Source organism: Chaetodon auriga, chromosome 2 (genome assembly GCF_051107435.1).
Source record: "Chaetodon auriga isolate fChaAug3 chromosome 2, fChaAug3.hap1, whole genome shotgun sequence".
Lineage (NCBI taxonomy): Eukaryota > Metazoa > Chordata > Actinopteri > Chaetodontiformes > Chaetodontidae > Chaetodon > Chaetodon auriga.
The window spans coordinates 27,458,122-27,481,085 of NC_135075.1; the positions used below are offsets into that span (position 1 = coordinate 27,458,122).

Below are 22,964 nucleotides of genomic sequence, written 5' to 3' on the forward strand. Positions count from 1 at the left end.
GTTCTGTTTGGACTAATTCATTTGGTTTGAGTCAGATTGATTTTTTTTCTTCAGTTCAACATTACTTTGATACAGAAGCTTTTCTCCGATAAGTGTTCAGAATGAGTGACAGTTAATTGGTGAATTGGTTTGATTTGCGTCTTTTCTGATGGCTTTTTTTTGGTTTGCTCTTTCTTCATTTGGATATTTCCTTATTCAAATAATAATTTAAGTGTTAGTGTACTGTACTGTACTATAGTGAGTGAGAGTATTGCATGTTACATTTCCTCCCAGTGAGGTTCAGGCAGCAGTATGCAGACATTTGAAATACACTCAGTGCAAAGTGAAGGTGTTTGTCCATACAAATTCAATGCACTGATTATGGAGGAGAAGAAAGTCGAGGTCCAGCCGCTGGTTTCATAAAACATGCTCAGATGAAGCAGGTGTGCTGGGTAAAGAGACCTTCCTTCAGCTGGAGGACGCAGGTCCAGAGCTCTGCGCTGGCAACCATCTGCCCCGCTGAAGTGTCCTTCATCGAGTCACCGACTGACTCCCTCCGGCTCTGGGTTTGTCCGACTGCTGGACACGACCACCTGCTGAGAGCCAGATGCCAGTGGAGCGTGGTCTGAGCAGCCAGGATCAATAACACTTTTAGGAGATAATAACATTTAACTTAACGCAGTTCCTCAGGCGGTGAGACCAATTTGATCAAAGCAAAACAAAGTCTTTAACAGAGAATAATAAATACACATGCATATTTAATAAGATGCCTCTTTTGTCAGAATGTGATATCAAAGTCCATTCAAACTAATTTCCTAAAGTCTGATACAGGAAGCTACTGTGGAAAAACAAACTTTCACTTTGAGGAGGGATTTTATTTCAATCCTGCTGGATGATCAAAGCCTGCAGCCTCTGTTTTATGCAGAGATTTTGTCAAAATGAAGCTTCATTTTGGAGCAAAGACAGGTTGCTGTAATGATGTGCAGAGTGAGGCGCGTGCTGAATGCAGCGTTAGTGTGTGCGTGTGTTTGTGTGTTTGGCCGTTAGAGTGTGAATTAGCATGTGAATGTGACACTGTGTCAAGTCTTTGCTATGATGTGTGCAACTCGTGACGAGGTTTATTGTATGTTCTGTGGGTGTGTGTGTGTGTGTGTGTGTGTGCGTGCGTGTGTGCGTGCGTGCTTTTTATCTTGTACAAGGGAACCTCAGGCGTCTATTAGGATAGAACAATAGAATCAGATTCTTTGGTTGAAGCGCTATTGAGTGCTCTAGGCACGTCTATGTGTGTGTGCATATTTGCACGTGTGTCTATGCCATCACACCCACATGCACATGCATGACCTGTATGGAGGACTGTGTGTGTGTGTGTTTGCACGGACAGATCCGTGCGCGTGACGACATCTCATTACGAGGGTTTAGATGTCAAGGCAAAGACACTGCACTAACCTGAAGGCTTTAAAATGAAACACTGCGCTGAAATGAAATAGCCTGTCAAGGACTTGATAGCCAACAGGAATTATGATAAATTTGCTATTAGTACAAATCCTTTAATTACAAGGGCCTGGTAATGGAAACTGTCCATCTTGGTTGCTGTGATTGTACAAAGGCTCATTTTCTTGAGAAAATGTTTTAAGAGGCCCCCGAGGAAACGACTTTGTGCGCTGTCTTTATTAGAACAAGGAAATGTGGTGAGACAGGCAGACCGACGGGCAGCAGCCTAAACTTTAAATATGGGTAAAAGGGTCTTTTTTCCTCAGTCAGGTTGAACTTTAATTCCCCTTTTGAAAAACAGTGGATTTGCCTTCTGTTACGGAGCTTTAAAGAATATCAGAGCAAACGGCGTCGCAATAGGATAAACTCTCTGTATGTGCAATATGCTCCCTCACCACCAACCCTAATCTTCACTCTCACTACCTTCTTGTTAATAATTGTTGAAATTGTTTCAAACTTTATTTATATACCAGTTAAACAATATTTACAAAGGTGACCCTACTGTAACTTAGCATCAGGTGGGCCTGGCAGACCAATCAGAAAGCAGTGGTGAATGGTTTAAATGATGATGAGACTCACTGCTTCTTAAAACTCCTGAATTAACTATTTAGGGGAGCAGTTTCACGTTTTGTAAACATCCAGCACAGATTTCCAGTTTGATAGACAGGAGAAAAAGGAAAACACCGTAAGTGGCAGTAAGAAGGATTCATGTTCAAGTCTCCCAGAAGAAGAGGTTTAAATGAAATCTATGTTTGCTGGTTAAAAGCTGATCGAGTCGCCTGGAAAGTCTTGGTCTCCGTCCATTGACAGCACCTCTAACCCGCGCAAACGCTCATTGAGCTTCGGCAGATCAGAACGAGCGGAGCTAAATTTGTGGCCTGACTCTGCGAGACTTAAACCAACACCCGAGATGTGACCCTAAGAATCCCCTCAGAGGCAGCTGTGATCATCTGTCTCCTTGTGAGGACGTTAGACTTTCCGAGACTTCTTCGTCACGCTCATCTTTCTCTTCATCACACACTTTCACGGCCTCTCTCTCTCTGATTTGAGTTGAAGTGTTAACACACTCTTCCTCCGGCCATCTGCCAAACGCAAACAGTGGATGCCATGTTTGAAATCCCTTCAGCCCGCTGAATAAATGTTAATCTACCAGCCTCCTGTCCTCCCATCTCCTCTTCTCCTCTCCCATCTCCTCACTCACACTCCTAACTTTCTTTCCTCCCCTTCGTATTTCTGTCCTCGGCCCCCCGTTCACCCCTTTACTCTGTGGTCATCAATCTTATTTTTCTTTCTCTCTCTTTTCTCACCAATCACCCCCCTCTCACCTTGCTTCTTTTACCTTTCTTTTGCTGCTCACCCCAGTTATCCTTACCTCTCCTCCTCTCTCTTCCCTTGTTCTCTCCTGCCCCCCCCTTTCATCTCACCTGTCCTCTCCTTTCCTTGAATGTTCAACCTCCATTTTCGCCTTCACTTTAAATCCCCCTCTTCTCTTACCTTTTACTCCCACACATCTGCTTTATGCCTCTCTCTCGTCTTCTTAGCTTTTCTCACCTTTCCTTTCTTTCCTTCCTCTGCTCTCCATCCATCCATTCATCCTGTGTGATTACCTCTGACAGTGCATGGGTTGAGGCAAAGCGCGGTAGTGTTTCCTCATTACAGGCATCTGTCTGCTTCTATTTCCTCCTCCCTCTCCTCCCTCCCCTCCTCTTCATTTCTTCCTCTCCTTCTTTTTTCTTCCTTCTCAGCCTGCAGTTCATAGAACAACCTTCCCATATGGTCATTTATAATTCAACAGAAGCGTGCCTTCAAAATAAACAAAATTTATTGGCAAGCATTTACATATGTACAAAGAGCCGGGATGTGTGCTTTTGTGGAACTCAGTGTGTGTGTGTAGGTGTGTGTGCTAGCAAGGAGAATTAAGGGGAAGAAGACATTTATGTGTGTTGTTGTTTCATATTGCTCATCATGTTCACTCTTACATGATGCGTCTGCGTGTCAGTTAGCTTGTTGGGATGCAAACATTCATAAAACTTGCACTTTGAAGCGATACAGCACAGTCTTTTCATGATTTGCTACCATTCACAATAAGTAAAGACAAGAAGTGCATCAGCAGGTGCTTTACATCTCTATTTTTAACATATTTCAACATTCACCTTTAATATTTACCTGATCACTCCTCTGCAGCATCGTGCTGAGCAAGACAAAACCACTGTCGCATCCCAAGTGATTTTATTTGGGTTCATTCTGTGTGTCAGACTCCAAACAAAACCCAGCTGATACTGTGGAAAGCCAACTAAATAAGCAGAGGCAACATTTGAATAGAAAGCTGTTGGAAGGTGTATTTTTCCCTCTGTTTGGGAGCTAGCTGGTCCCCTCTGCTCCTAATCTTTGTCCTTAGTAAATGCTGGGCTGAGCAGTGTGCCGCTCTCTAATGAACATGCAGACAGAGCACAATAAAGCAGCAGTAACACACAAAGAGACAGTCCCTCATCCACGTGAAATACGTGGGGCTGGAAGCTTGGTGACATATTGACTACTCACAGGACGAGTTAGATGTTAACTCACTAACCTGCCTGGCCTGGCTAGTGCTAATCAGTCACGATAGCTCCCAGAGCTTCTTGCTGTTTCTCTCTCTTGTTCCATTTTCACCATTTTTTTTTCCACTGTTGAGGGAAAACAAGCCCTGTGAGCTAGTAAGCTTGCTAACAGTCAGTTGGTTAGCTTAGCTTGTTGCTAATGGGACACGAGGTTCACACAGTTTATCCAAAAGACATATTGTTAAATAAAAGCTGCAACAGAACTTCTTAGCTTTAAAGGCCGGCGCTGTCAAGATGACCAATCAATCAGTTTTCATCAAAGTTAAACTCTTTATGGAACATTCATATTCACTGAATTTGCTTCCTGGAGCAGATCATCTCATCATGGAAATATAAATGGAATTAATACATGGAGTCTTTTAGTTCACATTACTAAAAGAATAAGCTGTCTGCTGACACCGAACAAGTAAAATCAAATCATCATTAAAGTGTTTTAAAAGGCTGCTGGACCTGCTTGAGGTTCTAGAAGATCTCACCTCTCATCCAAGAGGTTTCATCAGTCCTACCTGACCTCAACACCTTAAGAGTCGTTGAGGTCACACCCAGCCATCATGTGAGTCGTTAGGGTCACATGAGTCATGGTGTGAATGGGTGTTAAGGCGTCTGGGGAGGGATCTGAGGACTGCAAGAGGAACGATCCTGCATGAGGATAAATGCCTGGGACTCCCTACCAGTCACTGAAGAAGCCTGTTGGATGAGAGGGGAAACAACTTCAAGCACCTTTTAAAGCACTTAGAAGCTTAGTAAGGAAGTTTTACATAATCAAAACCCACAATATTTAGATGTCAAGAAAAAAGTAGTTGGCATTCGCAGCGTTAGCCTCCATGTCTTGGAAGACAGAGAAATGTTCGTGTTGGGTAAACCAGTGCCAGGTGAAGATATTTTCTTTTTTTTTTTTTTGTAAAAAGTTTTCTTTATATTTCACCTGACTGCTGAGAATAAGCCGACAGCTTGTCGTGGGTTGATTGTTGTGAAGAAAGCAGGAAGTCTTCAGCATAATCGCAAACGTTTGAGTTTAAAATGATGCCATATAATGAGAAAAAGCAGCCCTGGATTTCACTTTCAAAATGTAAATGTTACTCGTGGAAACATGAAACGAGCTCCCGCTGGACCGAGATGTGTTTTACTCCAATGCCAAGTATCACTGACGCTCCCACTGTCATTGTAATTCAGATGAAGTCAGCACTGATTTTCTTTTCTCCAGAGCTGCGTAAAAAGAACAAGATGGAGTCTGAAGTCGCCATGATGTTTGTTTAATATAACATTCAGAAGCAGTCTGTCTAACCCGTGAATTTGTAATGATCATCGATTTGCTCATTGATTTCTTCACGCTGCTTCTTTTTCTTTGTCATCACTGGGAATACTGCACAATAAACCTCAGAAAGTAAAGGTTTGCTTTATTGGAGAGAATATACTTCCCTCAGACAGGCAGTCCATTGTTTTAATGTCTTTAAGTAATTTAACTCTGGAGAGTTTGGATTCTGCTCGCTCCCTCTGAGCTCCTGCCAAAGACGACGTGCCTTCCCAAATATAGATATACCCACTTTTCTTTTGCATGGTTGAGCAACAATTTCAGCACTTCTGCTCTCTCCAAGAGGAGCCGAAAACTTCAAAACTCACAGGCAGTGAGAAATAGCTCATAAATAACTTCCATTAGTATCTTGTTGAGTGTTTGAGAAACAGGTGTTTGTCTGTCCTCTCTCCCTCTCGTCCCTTTTCTGTTACTGAACTTTATTTTCTCGCTGTACTCTGCTGCCTTCTCCTTTACTTTCTAACATTATGTTTAGAGTAAACATGAGCAGAGTTTCAAAGGTAGCAGGTCGCATACAAGCCAATGAAAAGATGTGAAAAGATGCTAATTAACTGTTGGTTACACACATTGACACAAGGACACAGTCTTTGTTATCCAGAGCTGTATGACTCTGCTTCCTTAACCCACAGAGACGAGCAGAGAAATGAGAGGTCTGTGGAGAAAAGTAAGAAAAACTGCTGGACTGTCTGGTTTTGGAGATGTGAGATGAATTAATAAGAGCACATAAAGACACAGACAGGGACACAGACTGGCTACGGTACAGCATGTCCATACAGTCAATGCATTGCTTGTTGAAAGAGATTAAACATAGAAAATGTTTTAATGGAGCAGTCAAGGTGAAAATCTGCATCATGTTTGGTCTGAATGTGACTTCATGCCTCGTCTTTTCTGTTGATCTTTCCCTTCTCATTTTTATTTCTCTGCGGCCTTTCCTCTTTCTGTCTTTCCTCTGTCTGAATTTTATCCATTCACTATACTTTCTTGCATCCGTCGCTCCGTCATACCTCTCCCTTCCTCAGCTGTTAGTTTCATCTTTCTCCCGCACTTCTGTGACCTCACCTTACTCCTCCTCCCTCCTTTGCCTCTCTACTCTGTCATGAATCTATATCCTTCCTCTCTGTCTCTAATAGACATGCACAAACTCACCCCAAAGCCCTCTTTCTATTCACTAATGTGTACTGGTGTTCAGGTGAATGAGAATCATTACACAGGCTGTCAGTCTTTGCCAGGTGGTGTTACACACACACCCTTCACCCAGTGTTAAACCTCCAAGCATCGCTGGCATAATCAGCACCCCCTGCTGCATCATGTTGCTTCTCATTACAGCAGAGGTTATGTGTATGGTTGTGTATGGTTGTGTATGGTTGTGTGTGTGTGTGTGTGTGTGTGTGTGTGTGTACGTGAGAGAGAGAAAACAAGAGAGGGTGAGGGCCATCTTGTTTCTGTGAGTGTGTACATGTTTGTGTACGAAACAAAGCGAGGAAGGAAGGTTCTGAAACGAGCACAAGTGTGTGTTTGTGTGTCCGTGTATGAGTGTGTGTGTGTGTGTGTGTGTTTGTGTGTGTGTGTGTGCGTGTGCGTGTGCGTTAGCTTCATATGCAGCTGACTCCTCTCCTCCTCTCTCATCCTCTCTGGCGCTGATTCTCAACACGTCTGCCGAGCTGCTCTGAAGTCAGAACGCCAACAACTCCTCTGAAGTGTTTGACCAAAGAACCACAACAAATATTAGCATCCCCCAAGCTGTCTCACACACGCACACACACACAATTATACAAATAAACACACACTCTGCACGCTCGTGGTAGCACATACAAATTCAGTGAATAAGAACGTCCTATACCTGCAGTCTACACGCACACACACACACACACACACACACACACACACTCCTATATGCACTCTACACTCAGGCTTGTACAGATCACAGCAGTCTAGTTTGCGCTTGATTGCTTGAAGCAGTGCAGCACTGCTGCGACATCACTCCACCTGCAGACCTACAGTAACACTCTGGGATTTGGTTTTTTTTTGCAAACTTCTCTTTTTTCATGGCAAATGTTTTTTCAAATGCATATTCTCGTGTTGCTAAATATATAAAACAATGACGGGTGCACTCTGAAGCAGATGCTGTTTACTGTGAGCGAGACTCCTAAACAGCTTAAGTAAATTTAGCGCCGTCCAGCATAATTAGTTTTATTTTCAGGCCAGTCAGGATTTTCTTAAAGTGACTACGACATATTATACAGTGTTGTTTAATCATATAAATGTAGCAATGCATAGAAACATTAATAACTAAACATACTCAAAGTATCAAAAGTGAAAGTGTTCATTTTGGAGAATGAGTGCAGCATTACAGCGCGTGGACATGGGAGACATTCCACTCGTATACGACAGTTTGAACCTGACTGCAGGGATTTGTGGACCCAGCGGTTGCTTGTGGGAGTCATGTCATTATGTAGTCAGAGAAGGTCTTTCTCAAACTCTTGCCACAAAGTTTGAAGCGCACTATTGTGCAGTGGTTGTAATTAAATGATGGTAATTTCCACCCCAGTGCGGGCATCCATTTTTCTTCTCTTGTGCTGATTCCTCTTCTTTGAGTGGAAATTGTGCTTGCAATAGTGTAAAAATAAATAAATAAATAAATAAAACGAGACAAACAGGAAGAAAATGATTCTCAAGGAAAGACTGATTACGCTTGCCAGCCCCCCACTACCAGATGATGAAATGGTTTCTGTTGCAGCTCCCAGCGGGAGAGAAGCAGTCAGATAATGGTGATAATGAGGCTGATTTTTAACGCCAGCCGCGGTGTTATTGATACTGCTGATGGTGATTGCTGTTAATCATTGTTCTTCAGAAGCGGTTGGGGGTAACAAAGACCCAGTAATAACAATACATGCAAAACTTTCATGCAGATTTTTAACAAATATATTTATCACCAAGAAAAAAAAAAAACTCCCAAAACATCAGGCGGTGGATGAAAACGATGAAGTAATGATTTTAACGATGATTGTATTTTTAATTAGAAGGTGGAGTATTATAAGTGATTAAATTCATCTTTCTGAAACTTCAGGGGGTTGACAATTGGATATTCGTTGATAGCTGCTAATGATGAGCTGTGATCATTAGCAATGTGTGATAATTGATTGTTGATGAATTAATCAGAATTAATGAGATATACTGCTGTCGAGACATTTAGAAGATCCCCTCAGAAGAAGGGTTTTAACTCTCTCTCCGATGCCACCCATCCAGTCAGAGCAGACCTCTGTCAGAGCACATGCCCTTCCCCTAAACTCCTGTGGTAACAAGGCAGTAAAGTGGATCATCCGGCTGCTGTTGTGACAGTTTCATTTCAGACTTCTGCGTTTTAACCGAGAAGAGGACATGCAGGAACAGGCTGAGCTCGGCTCGACTAATTCACTTCTCATATGCCTAATGAGTCGCTGTGTGCTATCATACCACCACTTACGTGCACACAACTTTTCCATCTCTGTCTGGCTTGTGAAAAGCCTGCTGCAGGTGAACACTTTCTGCCATTAGACCGAAGAGAAAATGTTCCTCGGACAATCAGGAGCGGGACGCTAATGAGGAGAGAGCGTGTCAGCTGGTCAGGGGGAAGAGAGATGATTGGCTGTGAGTAAGAAGGGCTAACGGGATGTATTTCTTATGACCACACGCTTCAACCAGCAAAAATACTCATTTGCTCTCCCCTAATTTGATATTTACTTCTTTTTAGAAATGTAGGTTTATCAGCTCAGGAGCTTTGATATTGGACACACAGACAGGAAGTCGTAGTAATACCTGCACAGGTGAACAGGCAGAGAAAATGTTTCTGCTGTGGCGTCTTCAAGGTGACTCTTATCCATAAAGGAAGGAGAAGATAGTGGATAAAGAGCTGAGGTAGAGGTTCATGAAGTCTCGTCAAACTCTTGGATGCAGGCGGGGGGGGGGGGGGGGGGTTGCTGTGCGTGACAGAAGTGGGTGGATGGTCTAATGATAGACGGATCCGTATGTTGTACAGATTGTGAAGTCCTCAGAGGCACATTTGTGAGTTTGCGCTGTAATAATTAAACTAACTTTACTCAACTAATCCCAAAAAAGGGCAAAAAGCACATCTGGGTACTCGACATGTAATGACATTATGCAAACTGGGACCATATCTGCTGGAGTCTGATGGCGGTGGCTGTCATTTGTTCTTGAGTACGCGTATCCTTGATGAGGCAGACGTTAGTGAAGTATCATTCAGCTAAATTTCAAACCATAGTCCTTGCAGAATTATTAAAGACAGTATTTGACATCATCGGTGTTCTGTGATGTACTGTAGTCATTTGTGTGGTTGCTGTCAAACAGAAAGCAAATGGACGCGATCTCTGTTCATGCTAGCTGCAATCTACCGGCTACCTACCACAGATGTGTTGTCTTTGTTGTTGTTTGTGTAACAAAATGGCATCGCCATACTTTCAGTGTAAAGTAAAGGCCGTAAAAAGCAGGCTGGATCCTTAAAATTAAGTTGCAGTTGAAAGAGCAAAGAGGTGAAAGAGGACTGAAAGCCAGTTTGGTGTCACGATAAAATGATTTAGTTCTGCCGTCTATCTTTAAAGTGCAAAGAAGCTGCCGCTCCTTCCTCCCTCCACCCCTCCACCTTCCTCCTCTTCTCCTCTCCTCTCTCCCTCTCGCTCTTTCTCTCTCTCACTCCTGAAAGCCTTCAAACAGCTGGAAACAGCATCTTGAGGTGCGTGTTTGTGTGTACAAGTGTGTGCGTAAGTCAACAACATTCTGAGTTGTTTGACACATCAGCTGCAGGGAGCTCTGGTCTTAATAGGCTATTACACACTATAATACCCTCCAACACACACACTCTCACACACACACACAGACATACAGAGAGGCACCACACACACATGCGTACAGAGTTGCTGACACTGGAACACACACATCACTTGAACACTGAAACACTGCTGGAATACTTTCAAACCTTTCAACACACATCCTAAAGATGTTCCAGAACATACGAGCGTACAGGCAAGTGGAGAAAGACACACTTTAACACACTTACACGCTACTCAGTCTCTCTCTCTCACACACACACACACACTTACACTCAATCACACATGCTATTAAACTCCCTAATGCCTTGAGCCGGGCTGACAGCGGAGTCTATGCCGTGAGTGAGTTGAGCTCCATAGGGAGTTAACTGATTAAGTATATCTGTGACAGACACAATCCCTGCTTAGTGGCTACCGAAAAAGGAGGCGAGAAGAGCAGGAGGAGGAGAAGAAGAGAGGAGATGAGAGGAGAGGAGAGGATAGAGGCGTAAAACATCTTGTTCAGCAGTTTCAACCTGCTACTGTGAGCGGTTTTCGCTTCCCTGTAAAGCACCAGCACCATCTGTTTATGTGGACGTTTAACAGAGGCGTGCCGGTGCGCAGAGGTGTAGTTAACGAGTAACTTCGCTTCGTATGTTTCAGTACATGTAAGTACTTGTGCTTTATGACGTGCGACTGCCGCTGAGTGCCTCTGAGCACGTGGCGAAAGCCTTTTTAAACACATGAGTGACAAGCGGTGAAGGCGCAGCGTTTCATTTCTGCATCCCTGAACGCTGATGATCCTTTAACCTCCGGCGTCGTCACAGGAAATAAAAGAAGAATCAACGTGTTATTCATAAAGGGGGTGTGAGAGACAGTGTTTGTGGCAGAAATCTCCCATCATGCATTTAGCCAGCATTAGTGCCACTGTATGATACTGCATAATCTACCCTAGTTTCTCTCCAGCATTGTAAAATAAAACCTAATGGACATATCGAAGCGTTAAATTCCTCTCTCTCCAGCAGCCAGCTCTGCCACACTTTCTTGCTCTTTTCAGGCAGCTGGAAAGACAATGGAATATAAAAGAGGCAATAAGTAGAGGTTTTAACTGCCTCATAGCTCAAATGACCATAATATATCTGCAGGAGGTTGATAAGGTTTTTGTTCAGTATCAATGACCCAGCAATTACTTTGTCCAACGCTCTTGAAAATAAAAACCAAAGCCACCAGAGTTTCAGCGAAAGCACGCTTTAGCTGCCAAGTTCTTCTCCCAAACCACAAAGCCTTTGTCATACTGCTATTTAGTGAAGCGATATGTTTGATTTCCACTTTCTTCCTATTTCTTTCACAGCAAATTCTATTTTTATCAAACAAGCAACAAAACACATCATGATTAAATTACGTGTGGTGGAAATACTCAACACCCACAAGTTACATAAACCAAATGAAAATGTCCTCATGTAGGAATAACAATTAAATTCCCAAATCTCAGGATCGTTGGGGTGGAAAAAAAGGAGGAAGCTGAGGCAGAGCTTTGCAGGAGAGGCAACAAAGGCTCTCTCGTCTCTAACACATAGCTCAGTAAAGGTCATAGATCATTTAAATTTCTGAATATGATCCGAGTCGGGGTAGAAGAGTCTCACTGAGAGGAGGATTTCGGCAGTATGTGGCATTAGCATTTCTTAAATGACTTTTTGCCTCATCAAGCAAGAATAATCTGAGGTAGACTCTGGCCTTACGGAAGCTATAAAAAAGCAGTGTATTCACAGGACTTGGGCGTAATGATTCTATAGATTTTCTCCTGCTCCAATTAAGATACTTCAGTATTATTTTTGGTGATATGCAATATAAATAAACGTCGTCATGACCTTTGATCTTCCGGAGCCACGATGCAGCTGCTCCTGCTCTCCGCTGCGGTACGGCAGCAGTCATTAGGCGCCTTCTCATTTCATTTGTGTGCAGCGGCTGTGTGCAGGCTCTTAGTACATACAATCTGATCTGATGTCTCCAAATTACAGCTCTCTGCTGCATTCGGCTGCCCCTGTGAATCTCCCCGAGATGAAAACACAGAAGTCTATTTTGTTTGGCCTTTTCTGGACCCCTCAAGTTAACAACTTCTCCCCAACAAAAGTTTTGCAGTGGCTGCTGGGGTAATGACAAGAGTTGGGAAAGAAGAGGATAGAAAAAAAGATGAGACACAAAGAGAGAAAATGGAACCGAACCAGAAGCAGAGAGGAGAGGAAAGGAGAAGCCAGGAGAGGAAGGGGGTTGGGGGAGTTGCAAGGTTATGAGGAGAGGGAGACTCAACAGAGGAGTGGAGCTCATTAATGAGTAATGGGTTCGTGACCCTTCGCCCTTGGACACCACAGCTTCTGATGACTTTGTTGTTGCTCCAGTACAGCAGATGCCAAATGAGCCTGAGTGCACGTCTGCTCTATATCTACAGTATATGTAGGTCTCGACAGGAGACAGGCTGAACATCCAGATGATTCAAGGATACTGAGATCAGGCCACCATGTTTGGTTTCAATAGATATATAGAATTGGAATAAAATAAGTATAAAGCTGTTCTTGAGTGGCCTACACACATGGTTTTGGCCTCTTTTGAAGTTTTATCCTCAGCAGTCAGTATCATCGAGTAATAGAAGTTTGAAATAGAGGGTTTTTAAGGTTTGCAAATGCCTGCAGACGACAAACAAAAAAATGAGAATACTACAGAAAATGAATATTTTACGTATGTTTTTCTGATGGTATGAGTAGGCATTCTCTGTATCTATGTTCATATTTAAGCGGTCTACACTTACATTTAGGATATTTATCTTTATATTTAGGCCACTTGCTATATTTATCATTTCAGCGATAAGTCAGGTGACCTTTGCTGTCATAATAACAAAAACAAACATGTCAATGTCAAAAGGTCTTAGTTTTTTTAGGTTTAGGCAACAAAACATACTTTGTTAGGTTTAAGAAAAGATCACGGTGTCGGTTAAAATAGGTTTTTAGTTTAGTTACGTATGTGACAAAAGTTAAATATGATACATCTGTTAACTTAGAGACATAAATTCTAATAAGTCAACCACACGGGACACAAACACCAGTCTCCATCCATGAACCCCAGCCTCCCCCTCTGTGGATTTTATGGCTCTTTATACGACATTATACTACATTTTTTATGTGTGGTATTTAGCTCCGTCTCTTCTCCACAGAAGTTAATGGGAAGGATTGATGAATCACCTGCGAGCAAACAAAGACTCTGCCTTTACACTGCATGCTATTCAAAAGTCGTGTTATTTGTTTGCAGATTGAAGAGACTGGGTTACACACACACACACACACATACACACACACACACACACACACACACACACACACACACACACACACACAGCCAGCCTCTTCAAACCTGTGGCCTGTGTCCAGATCTGCAGTGTTTGCAAGCCAGTACCTCCTGCCATCTTAGCCCAATTAGAAGCTCCCCTCCCTGGGCAGAGGGAAGTCGAGAGCGCCCCTCCCTCCCTCCAGCCTCATATCTGTGGCTCTGGTGTTATGACAGCCTGACACTAGCCCTGTGTAATTACTGCTGTCTGAAGGAGCGAGACAGTATGGGGCAAGAGAGAGGGAGAGCCGGAGAAAAAGGTAAATGAAGGAAGACAAAGGAGGCGAAGAACTGAGGAGAGGGAGGAGATGCAGACAGAATCCGCTGGAGAAAGGAGGAAAAAAAAAACAGAAATGGAAGGAGGGGGAGATGAGATAGAGAGAGAGAGAGAGAGAGAGAGAGAGAGAGAGAGAGAGAGAGAGAGAGAGAGGGGAGGAGAAGTGGTGGAAGTCACTAGAAGAAAAGAAAGAGAGAGGAGGAGAAAGAGCAGAAGGCTGGCAGACTACCCCCTGTTGTGTTTGTTGTTACGTGCAGGGAGTGTGTGTGTGTGTGTGTGTGTGTGTGTGTGTGTGTGTGTGTGTGTGTGAGAGTTGTAAGAGTGTGGATGAGCTGATAGCTGATGACAGTATCTTGTACCGGCAGAGTGGAGTCATGCTGCCATCATTGTTGCCTCTCAGCCAGAGCTAGAAAATTACTCTGATAGAAGCCGTACAAATAATTCTCCTCAAGGTGATCCGAGAGATGATAATCAAGGAGGAGATGTCTTGTGAGACTCTGTATTATATGCAGCTATTCTGTATTAACGATTTATGTTCAGTGATATCACTCAGCACCAGTGGAGCAAGCTGTGTTCATATAAAGCAGCCAAATGTAAGGCTGTGGAGATGGTCTGGAGGAAGTGATGCGCTACAGTGCCCTCACTCAAAGGTTTGTGTGTCATACTTATCGTAATATGAGACTTTTCTGGGGTAATAAGCTTGGAATCAGACTACCTTATGTGTTTCCAGATGTTCCTTAGGTCGCATCAGGTGGTCCTGGTGCAGCTTATGTTGTGTCATGACTCGAAAGGAGGGGGCAGGTATAGATTTCTGCATTAGGAGGATCAGCAACCTTTGAGTCATGAGACGTCTTGGATGCAGAATCAGCTGTTTCAGGTCAGGTCAGTGTTCCCACGTTACGTGTAATCAAAACACTGTGGTTGAAAACGCTGCGCTCGTTTGTCTCTCAAAAACGTGACACTAGTTTGACAGAAAGCTGCTAAACATGCCTACACCCTCCATTATAAAGCGAGAGGAAGAAACTCTGCTGAGAAACACGTCACATGATCAGCACGTGACCCGCGGTGTAAGTCACATGACTGCTTAAGTGTCACTGAAGTGTGCTTGCAGAGGACACGGCGTTGCTTCCTGTCCCTTTACAGCTGAAGACGTTCTGTGATGTTATCGTATTTGTCGAGTGTTTTTAATCAATCTTTTCAGAATATTCTGCAAATGGACCTCGTTCATCAAGTTTTTACATGTTGATTAAAAAAAGAGACAAAGCCTCTCTGCAATTTTCTGCTACTTCTGATTATTTTTACTCGGCATGAAGCCTCATTTTATGCCATCCTGAGCGAAAATTCACACATCTATTCTAAGATATTCACCAAAAAGCAAAAAATGTTAACGCCTACTTGACAAAATGATTACCCTCGGGCCCCCACTATAAACATAGAGGAAATGGGTTACAATTGACGCCGTGAGTCATCAGCCATACAGTAGATCTGCTCACATAAAAGCTCTGTTTTCCAGGCAGAATTTCTTTTTTGAGACAGCTTAATTTGAGCTTTGATTTGAAGTGGGTAACAAAAAATCCCACCTGTACAAAATGATGTTTTCAGCTATATTGCAGATGTGAAGCTATAGGCCTGCCGGCTGCATTGTTGAGCAGAAATACCTTTTCAGGGTGTAATTAGCTACTGAAACACCGAGGTGTGAATTTCAGGAGGTGAAATTCTTCCAAAGCGGAAACCTTTTAAAAGCGCTGTTCTTAAGTCTTCCCTGCTGCTAACAGACTAGCTTGCAGGCTAACGTTAGCAGCTCGCTGTGCGCTGGCTTTAAGTGTCCCACCCGGCTGTAGCTTTGCATCAATCAGTAAAGTCATATGCATTAGCATTTCAATGACTTCAAAGAAACACTGAGGTGATCCCTTTTCTTATTTTCTGTTCCCTCTGTTGCCAGGTTTTTCTTCCCATCCCCCTTTTCTTCCAGCCCCCGTTCTCTTTCCTCCCCATCCCACCTGATACTTGCCAACATCTGCTCCACCTCTTCATTTTCACTTCTCTCCTGCTTCTTTTCTTCACATCATCTCCCAGTCTCCTCTTGACATCATTCTCTTTTTTTATGATTATGTTTTTTTTTTTTTTTAAGTAAAAACAGTAAAGAATCAGAGAAATGGTTCTTATTTGTAGCTGCAGTATCATTATGATGTGGTCATACGTCTCGGAGGATGAAAATAAGAGGGGAGAACTGGAGCATATCAACATAAGAAAGAAAAATAACAGAGTGAGGGGGCAAAAAATAGAGTTAATCAGACTAAATCATGTCTGCCTCATCTGCAATTACCTGCCGTTGCCATGTTACCACTGAACAAAATCACTGCCTGCCATTAGCCATACCCCCCCCACACACACACCCCGTGCATCCTAATAACATGGATGGCTATTGGAGCACAGAACAAAATAATTGGCATTCAAATGGGAAGGGGGGGGGGAGAAAAGGGAGAATAAGATTTACTTTTGGTTACATGTACTTCGACGCGCCGCTGAGCTGTGCTGGTGTGAGCGGCTCATGGTGTTTCTCATGCATTGTTTTTGAGTGGTGATTTGTAAAAGTGTTGATTCATCGTCGTTAATATATGACATTAAGGTACATTTGACAAACGTAAAAACACATCATTCGGTGGACACAATTAGTAAAATGAAACTGTGTTTTCATTAAAATGCTGCTGTAGATTATTCATTTGAAAAATGAGTTGTAGCTTAAAGGAAGCTTGAAGGAATCGGTGTGTGTGATGTGGAAGAGCGTGTGAGAAAACACTTCTCACATCAATCACGTGTCTGTGGGGAACAGGGAAAACGATGTGCGGTCTGAAACCACCTGGACTTTTTGCCACTTGTCTGTGACTGGTGGACATGAACATCAGCAGAGAGTGGAATGAGTCACCATGAAGACGAGGCAGAAGGTTTCAAGTTTTTATGAGTAACCAGAATGAAAATAGAGACATTAATCAGAGATTTTCTATTGGTCATCACACTGTCGCAGGTTATTGGTAACGGATTATTTGGCAGTAGATAAACAAGTGTTTGCTGGTGGAGGCAGCTCATCATGGAAGCAGTGTTTGTCCCATCACCCCAAATGATGTTTGTTATATATCTGCATTGTGGAGTCCTGCACAGGCTGTTAATGACTTTTAGGTTTTTGTTCCTGTCGCGAACGTTCAGCTCATCTGCACTGAGGCCAAATGAAGTGAAAACAAAATGAAGTGAAGAGTCAACCAGCCAGATGATTTGTGATGCAGCATGTCTGTGGTTGTGGTTTGGTTCAGCTCAGACGACTGAATCTTCTTGGTTAGGACAAAGGAAAGATTCCCTTCGTGGGAAAAAGAAACCGCTGTTGGTAGGAGGCGTGGTCATGGTCGTGCTTGGCGGGTAAACGTAAACATGGGTCATTGTTATATTTTTAATAAAAACACATCGCTGTCATGTTCCTGGTCCAGACAGCGTCATCAGTTTGGCTCCGGCAGGTCGATTCGCTCCCCATCCAGTCAGTTAGCTGCTCCGATCTGTGGGTAAATGTAACTTTAGGCCTGTTGTATTTTGTGCTATCTGACCCCACAGACGATCACACCAGGGTGCGACTGCAGCTGCTGGACGGAGACCCCCACTCTGACTACATCAACGCCAACTATATCGACGTGAGTCTTTACACACACAGACACACACATTTGTTTTTTAACGCCTGTGATCGGCTGCAGCGTAAGGATCCTCGGTTCTTAGCCCCCAACCATCACAGCTGTGTGCTTTACCGTATGTCTAACCATATAGCAACCTTAGCTAAACCTAATTCTAACATTAACCCCAACACCAAGTCTTCACCCTCCAGGAGCCTTCTGAGGAGGTGAGGACAGCATGCTGTCCTCTCTTTGGAGGTCTAAAACTCAGATTGGTCCTTAGAAAGATGGAAATACAATCACACACATACTCACATGCAGTAAAGTGGGACTCGGAAGCCACATGTTTGATGCTCTTAATAGATTCTGGGCCCAAAATGCTGCCTGTCAAAGTGCCTTTTGAGCAAGGCACTGAATCCCAGTCCACCCATTCCTTGAGTGCTGCTTTGAACCGGTCTGCGCTGGAATGAATACGTTGAATACACACCCAAAAACAAACAAAGATGAGAGCAGCTACTTTCATAAAATCTTCAGGAAGTCAGTGTGTGTGATCTTTATGTGAACTCCTTCTCCTTTCCTCACACCCGGCCTTCCTCCCTCAGCACCGTCCTCCTCACTGACTCATCCCTTCTTCAGTTTCATCAGTCCCACCGTTTCCCTCTTTGCCCCCCTTCCCTGACATATCCACCCATGCATCCATCACTTTGTTTCCTCTCCTTCCCTCCGTGCCCCCCCAGGCATTGTGCTTCGCTTATCGATGTAATCTGTCACTCACAGCTAACTGTAATAATAGTCTTAATGAATTTGCTGCATATCGTTTCTTTCCAATCAGCCTCTGCAGACAGGACTTTTTTCTCCAGATGAGAAGAAAGGGGGATGATTTGAAATCTGAAACAATACATCTCCTCTGTGGAGATAAAGCCGTAGTTATAACGTGGTCTTAATGACAATATGAAAGTGATAAATGTTTTTATCTCAACAAGGTTATCCGTCTCTCAGGGAGGTGTTGGTGTGAGGAGGGGTGTGCAGGGACAAGAGGGGGATAATCATTGGTTGGAGAGTCGTCACTTTTCATCTCTCCCGTGGAGGGAAAATTAAGATCCCCTCTATTATTTAATTTGATGTTTATTCGGGAAATGACCTTGAGTTATGTTTCTGAGGGGAGTGGAGGGACTGCAGAGGGAGACGGCACAAATTAAAAGGGGAAAAAAGGATGGGAGGGGGACGCCGGAGAGAGGAGCGAGATATGAGCAATGGAGAGAATGAGAAACGGCAAGATAGAGAGGAGGGAAGGTGGACAGAAGGGGGAGCGGGAATTGATTGAAAGGCAGAATAAGAAAAAAGGAGCGAGGGAGGAGGAGAGAATTAAAAAGGAGAAAGAGCGAGTAATCGCTTCAGGAGGAGGAAGGGGGAGGAATGTCAACAACGCAAGAATAATCGGGAGAAGAGATGATGGAAGAGATGGAGAAACAAACAGATGTACAAGCTGAAGTAATATGGGACAAAGCTGATAGAGGGACAGATCGAGACAGGTATAAATGGGATGTGATGACAAAGAGGGACGGAGAGGTTGACGGAGGACAGGAGGGAGGGCTGCGTTCAGGTGTGTCGGAGGGAGTTCATATGTTGGTTTTGAGTCGCAATTTTAATATTTAAGTCGCCTGGAAAGATACAGAAAGAAAAGACAGGGGAAAAGGTGAAAGAGAGAAAACATAGAAAGAGGAGGTGAAGGAGAGAAATAAATACATAAAATAACGCTGAAAATGGAGAAAATGAGGACAATTTGGAGGAGAAGGTAGAGAACACGACGAGAAAAAGATGGAGGTGACGAAAGCGCGGAGAGTTTTTTATGCTTCTCTTTCCGTCTCACAGGGGTACCACAGACCCAGACATTACATCGCCACGCAAGGTAATTAAACGGACATGATGAGTGTGTGTGAGGACACCGTGTGTGTTATTCTACGTTTGTGCAGATACGACTGTGTGTGTGTGTCAGTGTGTGTGTGTGTGTAGAAGCCACCTGGTAAATGTCGTCCGTTCGGGCTGGGAGGCTATTACCACAACCTCCTAAATCTAAACCGCCGCATAAAATCCCCCTGACAAATTTAAGACCCCATTACCTCAAACCCCCGAACCACTATCTTGGATTGATAGTGTGTGTGTGTGTGTGCGTGTGTGCGTGTGTGTGTGTGTGTGTGTGTGTGTTTCCCTGTTCATGTGTGTATTTGTGTGAGTCTGTACTTTCAGTGTTGACGTACTTTTACATGACGTTGAATTGTGTGTTTATATGTACACACACCGTGCACGTGCTCTGTGTGTGTGTGTTTGTATATCTCTAATTTGTCTGTGTGTGTGTCTGTGTGTGTGTGTGTGTCTGTGTGTGTCTGTGTGTGTGTCTGTGTGTGCGTCAGGGCCCATGCAGGAGACAGTGAGGGATTTCTGGAGGATGGTCTGGCAAGAAAACTCGGCCTCTATCGTCATGGTTACCAATCTGGTGGAGGTGGGCAGGGTGAGTTCATCGTTCGAGAGATTATAAAATGTGTGTGTATGTGTGTTCCGTGATACCTGTGCAGGTACGAGATTTCACAATTCACTGTACTGTGGCAGGCGGTTCGTACTCCCACCTGTCCATCAAGACCTCCTTCCTGTTGTGTTTATGTGCTCGGGAGAACTTTACAACAACCCATAATGCCATAATCCCCAACCTGATGATGGTTTTCATAACTCCAGTCACCCGTATCCAGATGTGTGTCCAGTTTTATCACATCTGTTCCACAATTCGACAGCTCGTCTGTTCTTTAGTGAGAGTTCCTGAATGACTTTGCAATGACATCCAGGGATTTCAAATCGAATGCAAATCAGCTAAATGTTATGTAATACAAGCGATACGAATGTTGATATTAGTCATTTGTTATATAATTCATGGTGGTCATCTTGACCTCGGCTTCCTCCCACGCTGCTCGCGCTCTTTTGATGATAATGGCCGACGCGTAGAACATATTTAACCACACCGTATGAACGTAACTGGTCTTTTCCAGGTGAAGTGTGTGCGCTACTGGCCGGATGAGACAGAGGTCTATGGAGACATCAAGGTGACCCTGATAGAAACTGAACCTCTGGCTGAATACGTCATACGGACATTCACCGTCCAAAAGGTAAACAATAAACATCACCGACAACAGCATTTAACAAAGAATCTGATATTTTAATGCTTACAGAGGTTCGTAATCCAATGTGACCTTCACACACACATTCATGGCTCTGCAAAACACCTTTCCTAATATCACAGAATGATGCAGCTGTCGATGTCAAAGTATTTATACAGGATTTCAAATCAATATATTATGACTCAGGTTTTATTATTTCCCACAAGACGTCAGATGGGATTTGAATGCAGTCATGCTCTCTAGCTGCTCAGTTTCCCTCATTGTTTCATGTTACTTATCGCTTCTATTTTTTTGTAAATCCAAAACCTGGATTACCATTACAGCCAGTGAGTGATTGGGGATTTGAGGCGAGCGAGCGGCGTTCCTTGTTTGTTTCTCGCTGTTTAAGAGGAGGCTTGAAAGCGTAATTGGGCCCTTGTAATCAGACAGGAGGGATTTGAAAGGAGAAAAGACGAGTGCAAGTGGAGCAATGTACCGTCATTGTTGTGCCACTGTTCTCCAGGCTCTGCTCAGGAGGAATAGTGGAAACGCGTTTCACAATAAGCGAAAATGCTCTGTCCAAAGCCTTGATTTTCCAAACTGCTTTGTTTATGTCTGAGTCCTGTCTTTCATCGCCACGTTAAACCGATTGTTCCTCTGCTGTTTCCCCCTTCAACTTCCAACTCTACTTTCTTTTTTGTTTCAGCTGATTCATTTCTGTTCTGATCATCATGCCTGTCAACAAAATACTAATAAAAGTTAGAGGTGGTACCATTGTGATTAATAATTACTCATTATTAAAATGCACACTAGACATTTCTTTTGAGACAGATCACTAAATGTTGCTCTGTCCTGCCTGCTGTCTTTATGTTGTTTCCCTCACTCTTTCTCTGCCTCTGTCTGTCTCTTTTTTCCTCCATCCTGTATTTTCTTCCCCCTTCACTCGTGCGAAAGCAGCTTATGAAGACGAGCCTTCGAGTCCTCGCTGTCAGCTCGTTTAGCAAGCCATTAATCCATACCACCTCTGCGTGTGTGCGCGCGTGTGTGCTCAAAAGTACTCTCAAATTCAAAGGAAAGCTGATTTTGAAATGCCTGTCATTTCTGCAGAACGCATTAATTCACACAAACACACACCAGACGCTCGCGCACACACACACACACACACACACACACACATACTCATTAACACAAAATTCTCCATCTTTAAACTACAGTAAGTTCTGTGACTCTGTGTGTGTGAAGAAGAAAGAGAAAGCAAGGCAGAGGGGGAACATACAGGTTCTGCACCACAGTTTAATAGCTTTAATTGCAGTGAATAATGAGAACAGGATCTTAATGAAAAGGTTTATTAATGGCACTTCCAAGGATATTAACAGAGCCCTGTGGAAGAGAGGGTGACAGAGACTCAAAGGAAGAGAGAATCTGTGTAAATGTGTGTGTGTGTGTGTGTGTGTGTGTGTGTGTGTGTGTGTGTGAGAGAGAGAGAGAGAGAGAGAGAGAGGACAGAGGCAGGATGGAAAAACAGAAGATCACAAAAGACATTCAGACATGCTGGAATCAGTCAAACAGAGCAGCTGTGGGTGAGACAGATAGTAGGTGTGTGTAAGTTTAGTGTGTGGTGCTACAAAGTGTTAATTTATCCACGACAGAAAACACACTCACACACAGCAGCGTCGCTGTTCAGAGTCGTACATGTCAGACCATCCTGATCTGATCTTATCCACATCTGGTTGTCCCGTTTCGGGCCTTTGTTAAATCTGAGAGCCGGTGAACCTGCTGCCGGCTCGCATGAAGCTGGAGTGTACGAGATTTTCCGAAGAACGTTTCCTGCACGCAGTTTTCAGTATTTTTAGAACTCAACAAGAAACTGCGACGGGGCTTAGTTCACCCGATGGATCACATCCAAGACAGCAGAAGAGTAATCTGCTCTATGGCACTCAGATCTGGAGAAATCAAACAATTGCATGCCCAGCAGACACCGAACTGAATAGGAAAGGACTCAGCAGTGCACACAAATCTACAGGCCAACAAACACAGCTTTGAGGAGCGGCACACGCACGTATCAGACAGAAAGGACAGATGGTTTGAGAGATGTGCAAAACAGGCTCTTTATGTCAAGCTGGGGAAACCTTCCCTGAAGAGGGTTGAACTGTTTATGAAGCCAAACCCCCCCCCACCACCTCCCTGACTCTGTAAATGAGGATGTGATTGAGGACGACTTCTCCCTGTTTTCTTTTAACACCGGGTGGACGCGTTCCCCCGGTGGGCGTGGCCGCCTCGTAGCGATGACGCCCGTTTTACTTCTCACAAATCTTTGAGACGCCTCCAACCTCTC

At 43.7% G+C, this 22,964-nt stretch overlaps 1 protein-coding gene across 9 annotated transcripts in view; it reads left to right on the forward strand.

Moving 5' to 3' along the window:
* The window catches only part of ptprt (protein tyrosine phosphatase receptor type T), a 301,057-nt gene that overhangs the window by 253,704 nt on the left and 24,389 nt on the right, over window positions 1-22,964 (forward strand). For all 9 annotated transcript variants that reach the window (XM_076744867.1, XM_076744795.1, XM_076744804.1 and 6 more), the window contains 4 exons: window positions 17,431-17,507; window positions 19,356-19,392; window positions 19,895-19,992; window positions 20,522-20,638. In XM_076744867.1, coding sequence (XP_076600982.1) covers window positions 17,431-17,507; window positions 19,356-19,392; window positions 19,895-19,992; window positions 20,522-20,638 — 329 coding nt within the window. The remainder of the gene's footprint in view (window positions 1-17,430; window positions 17,508-19,355; window positions 19,393-19,894; window positions 19,993-20,521; window positions 20,639-22,964) is intronic.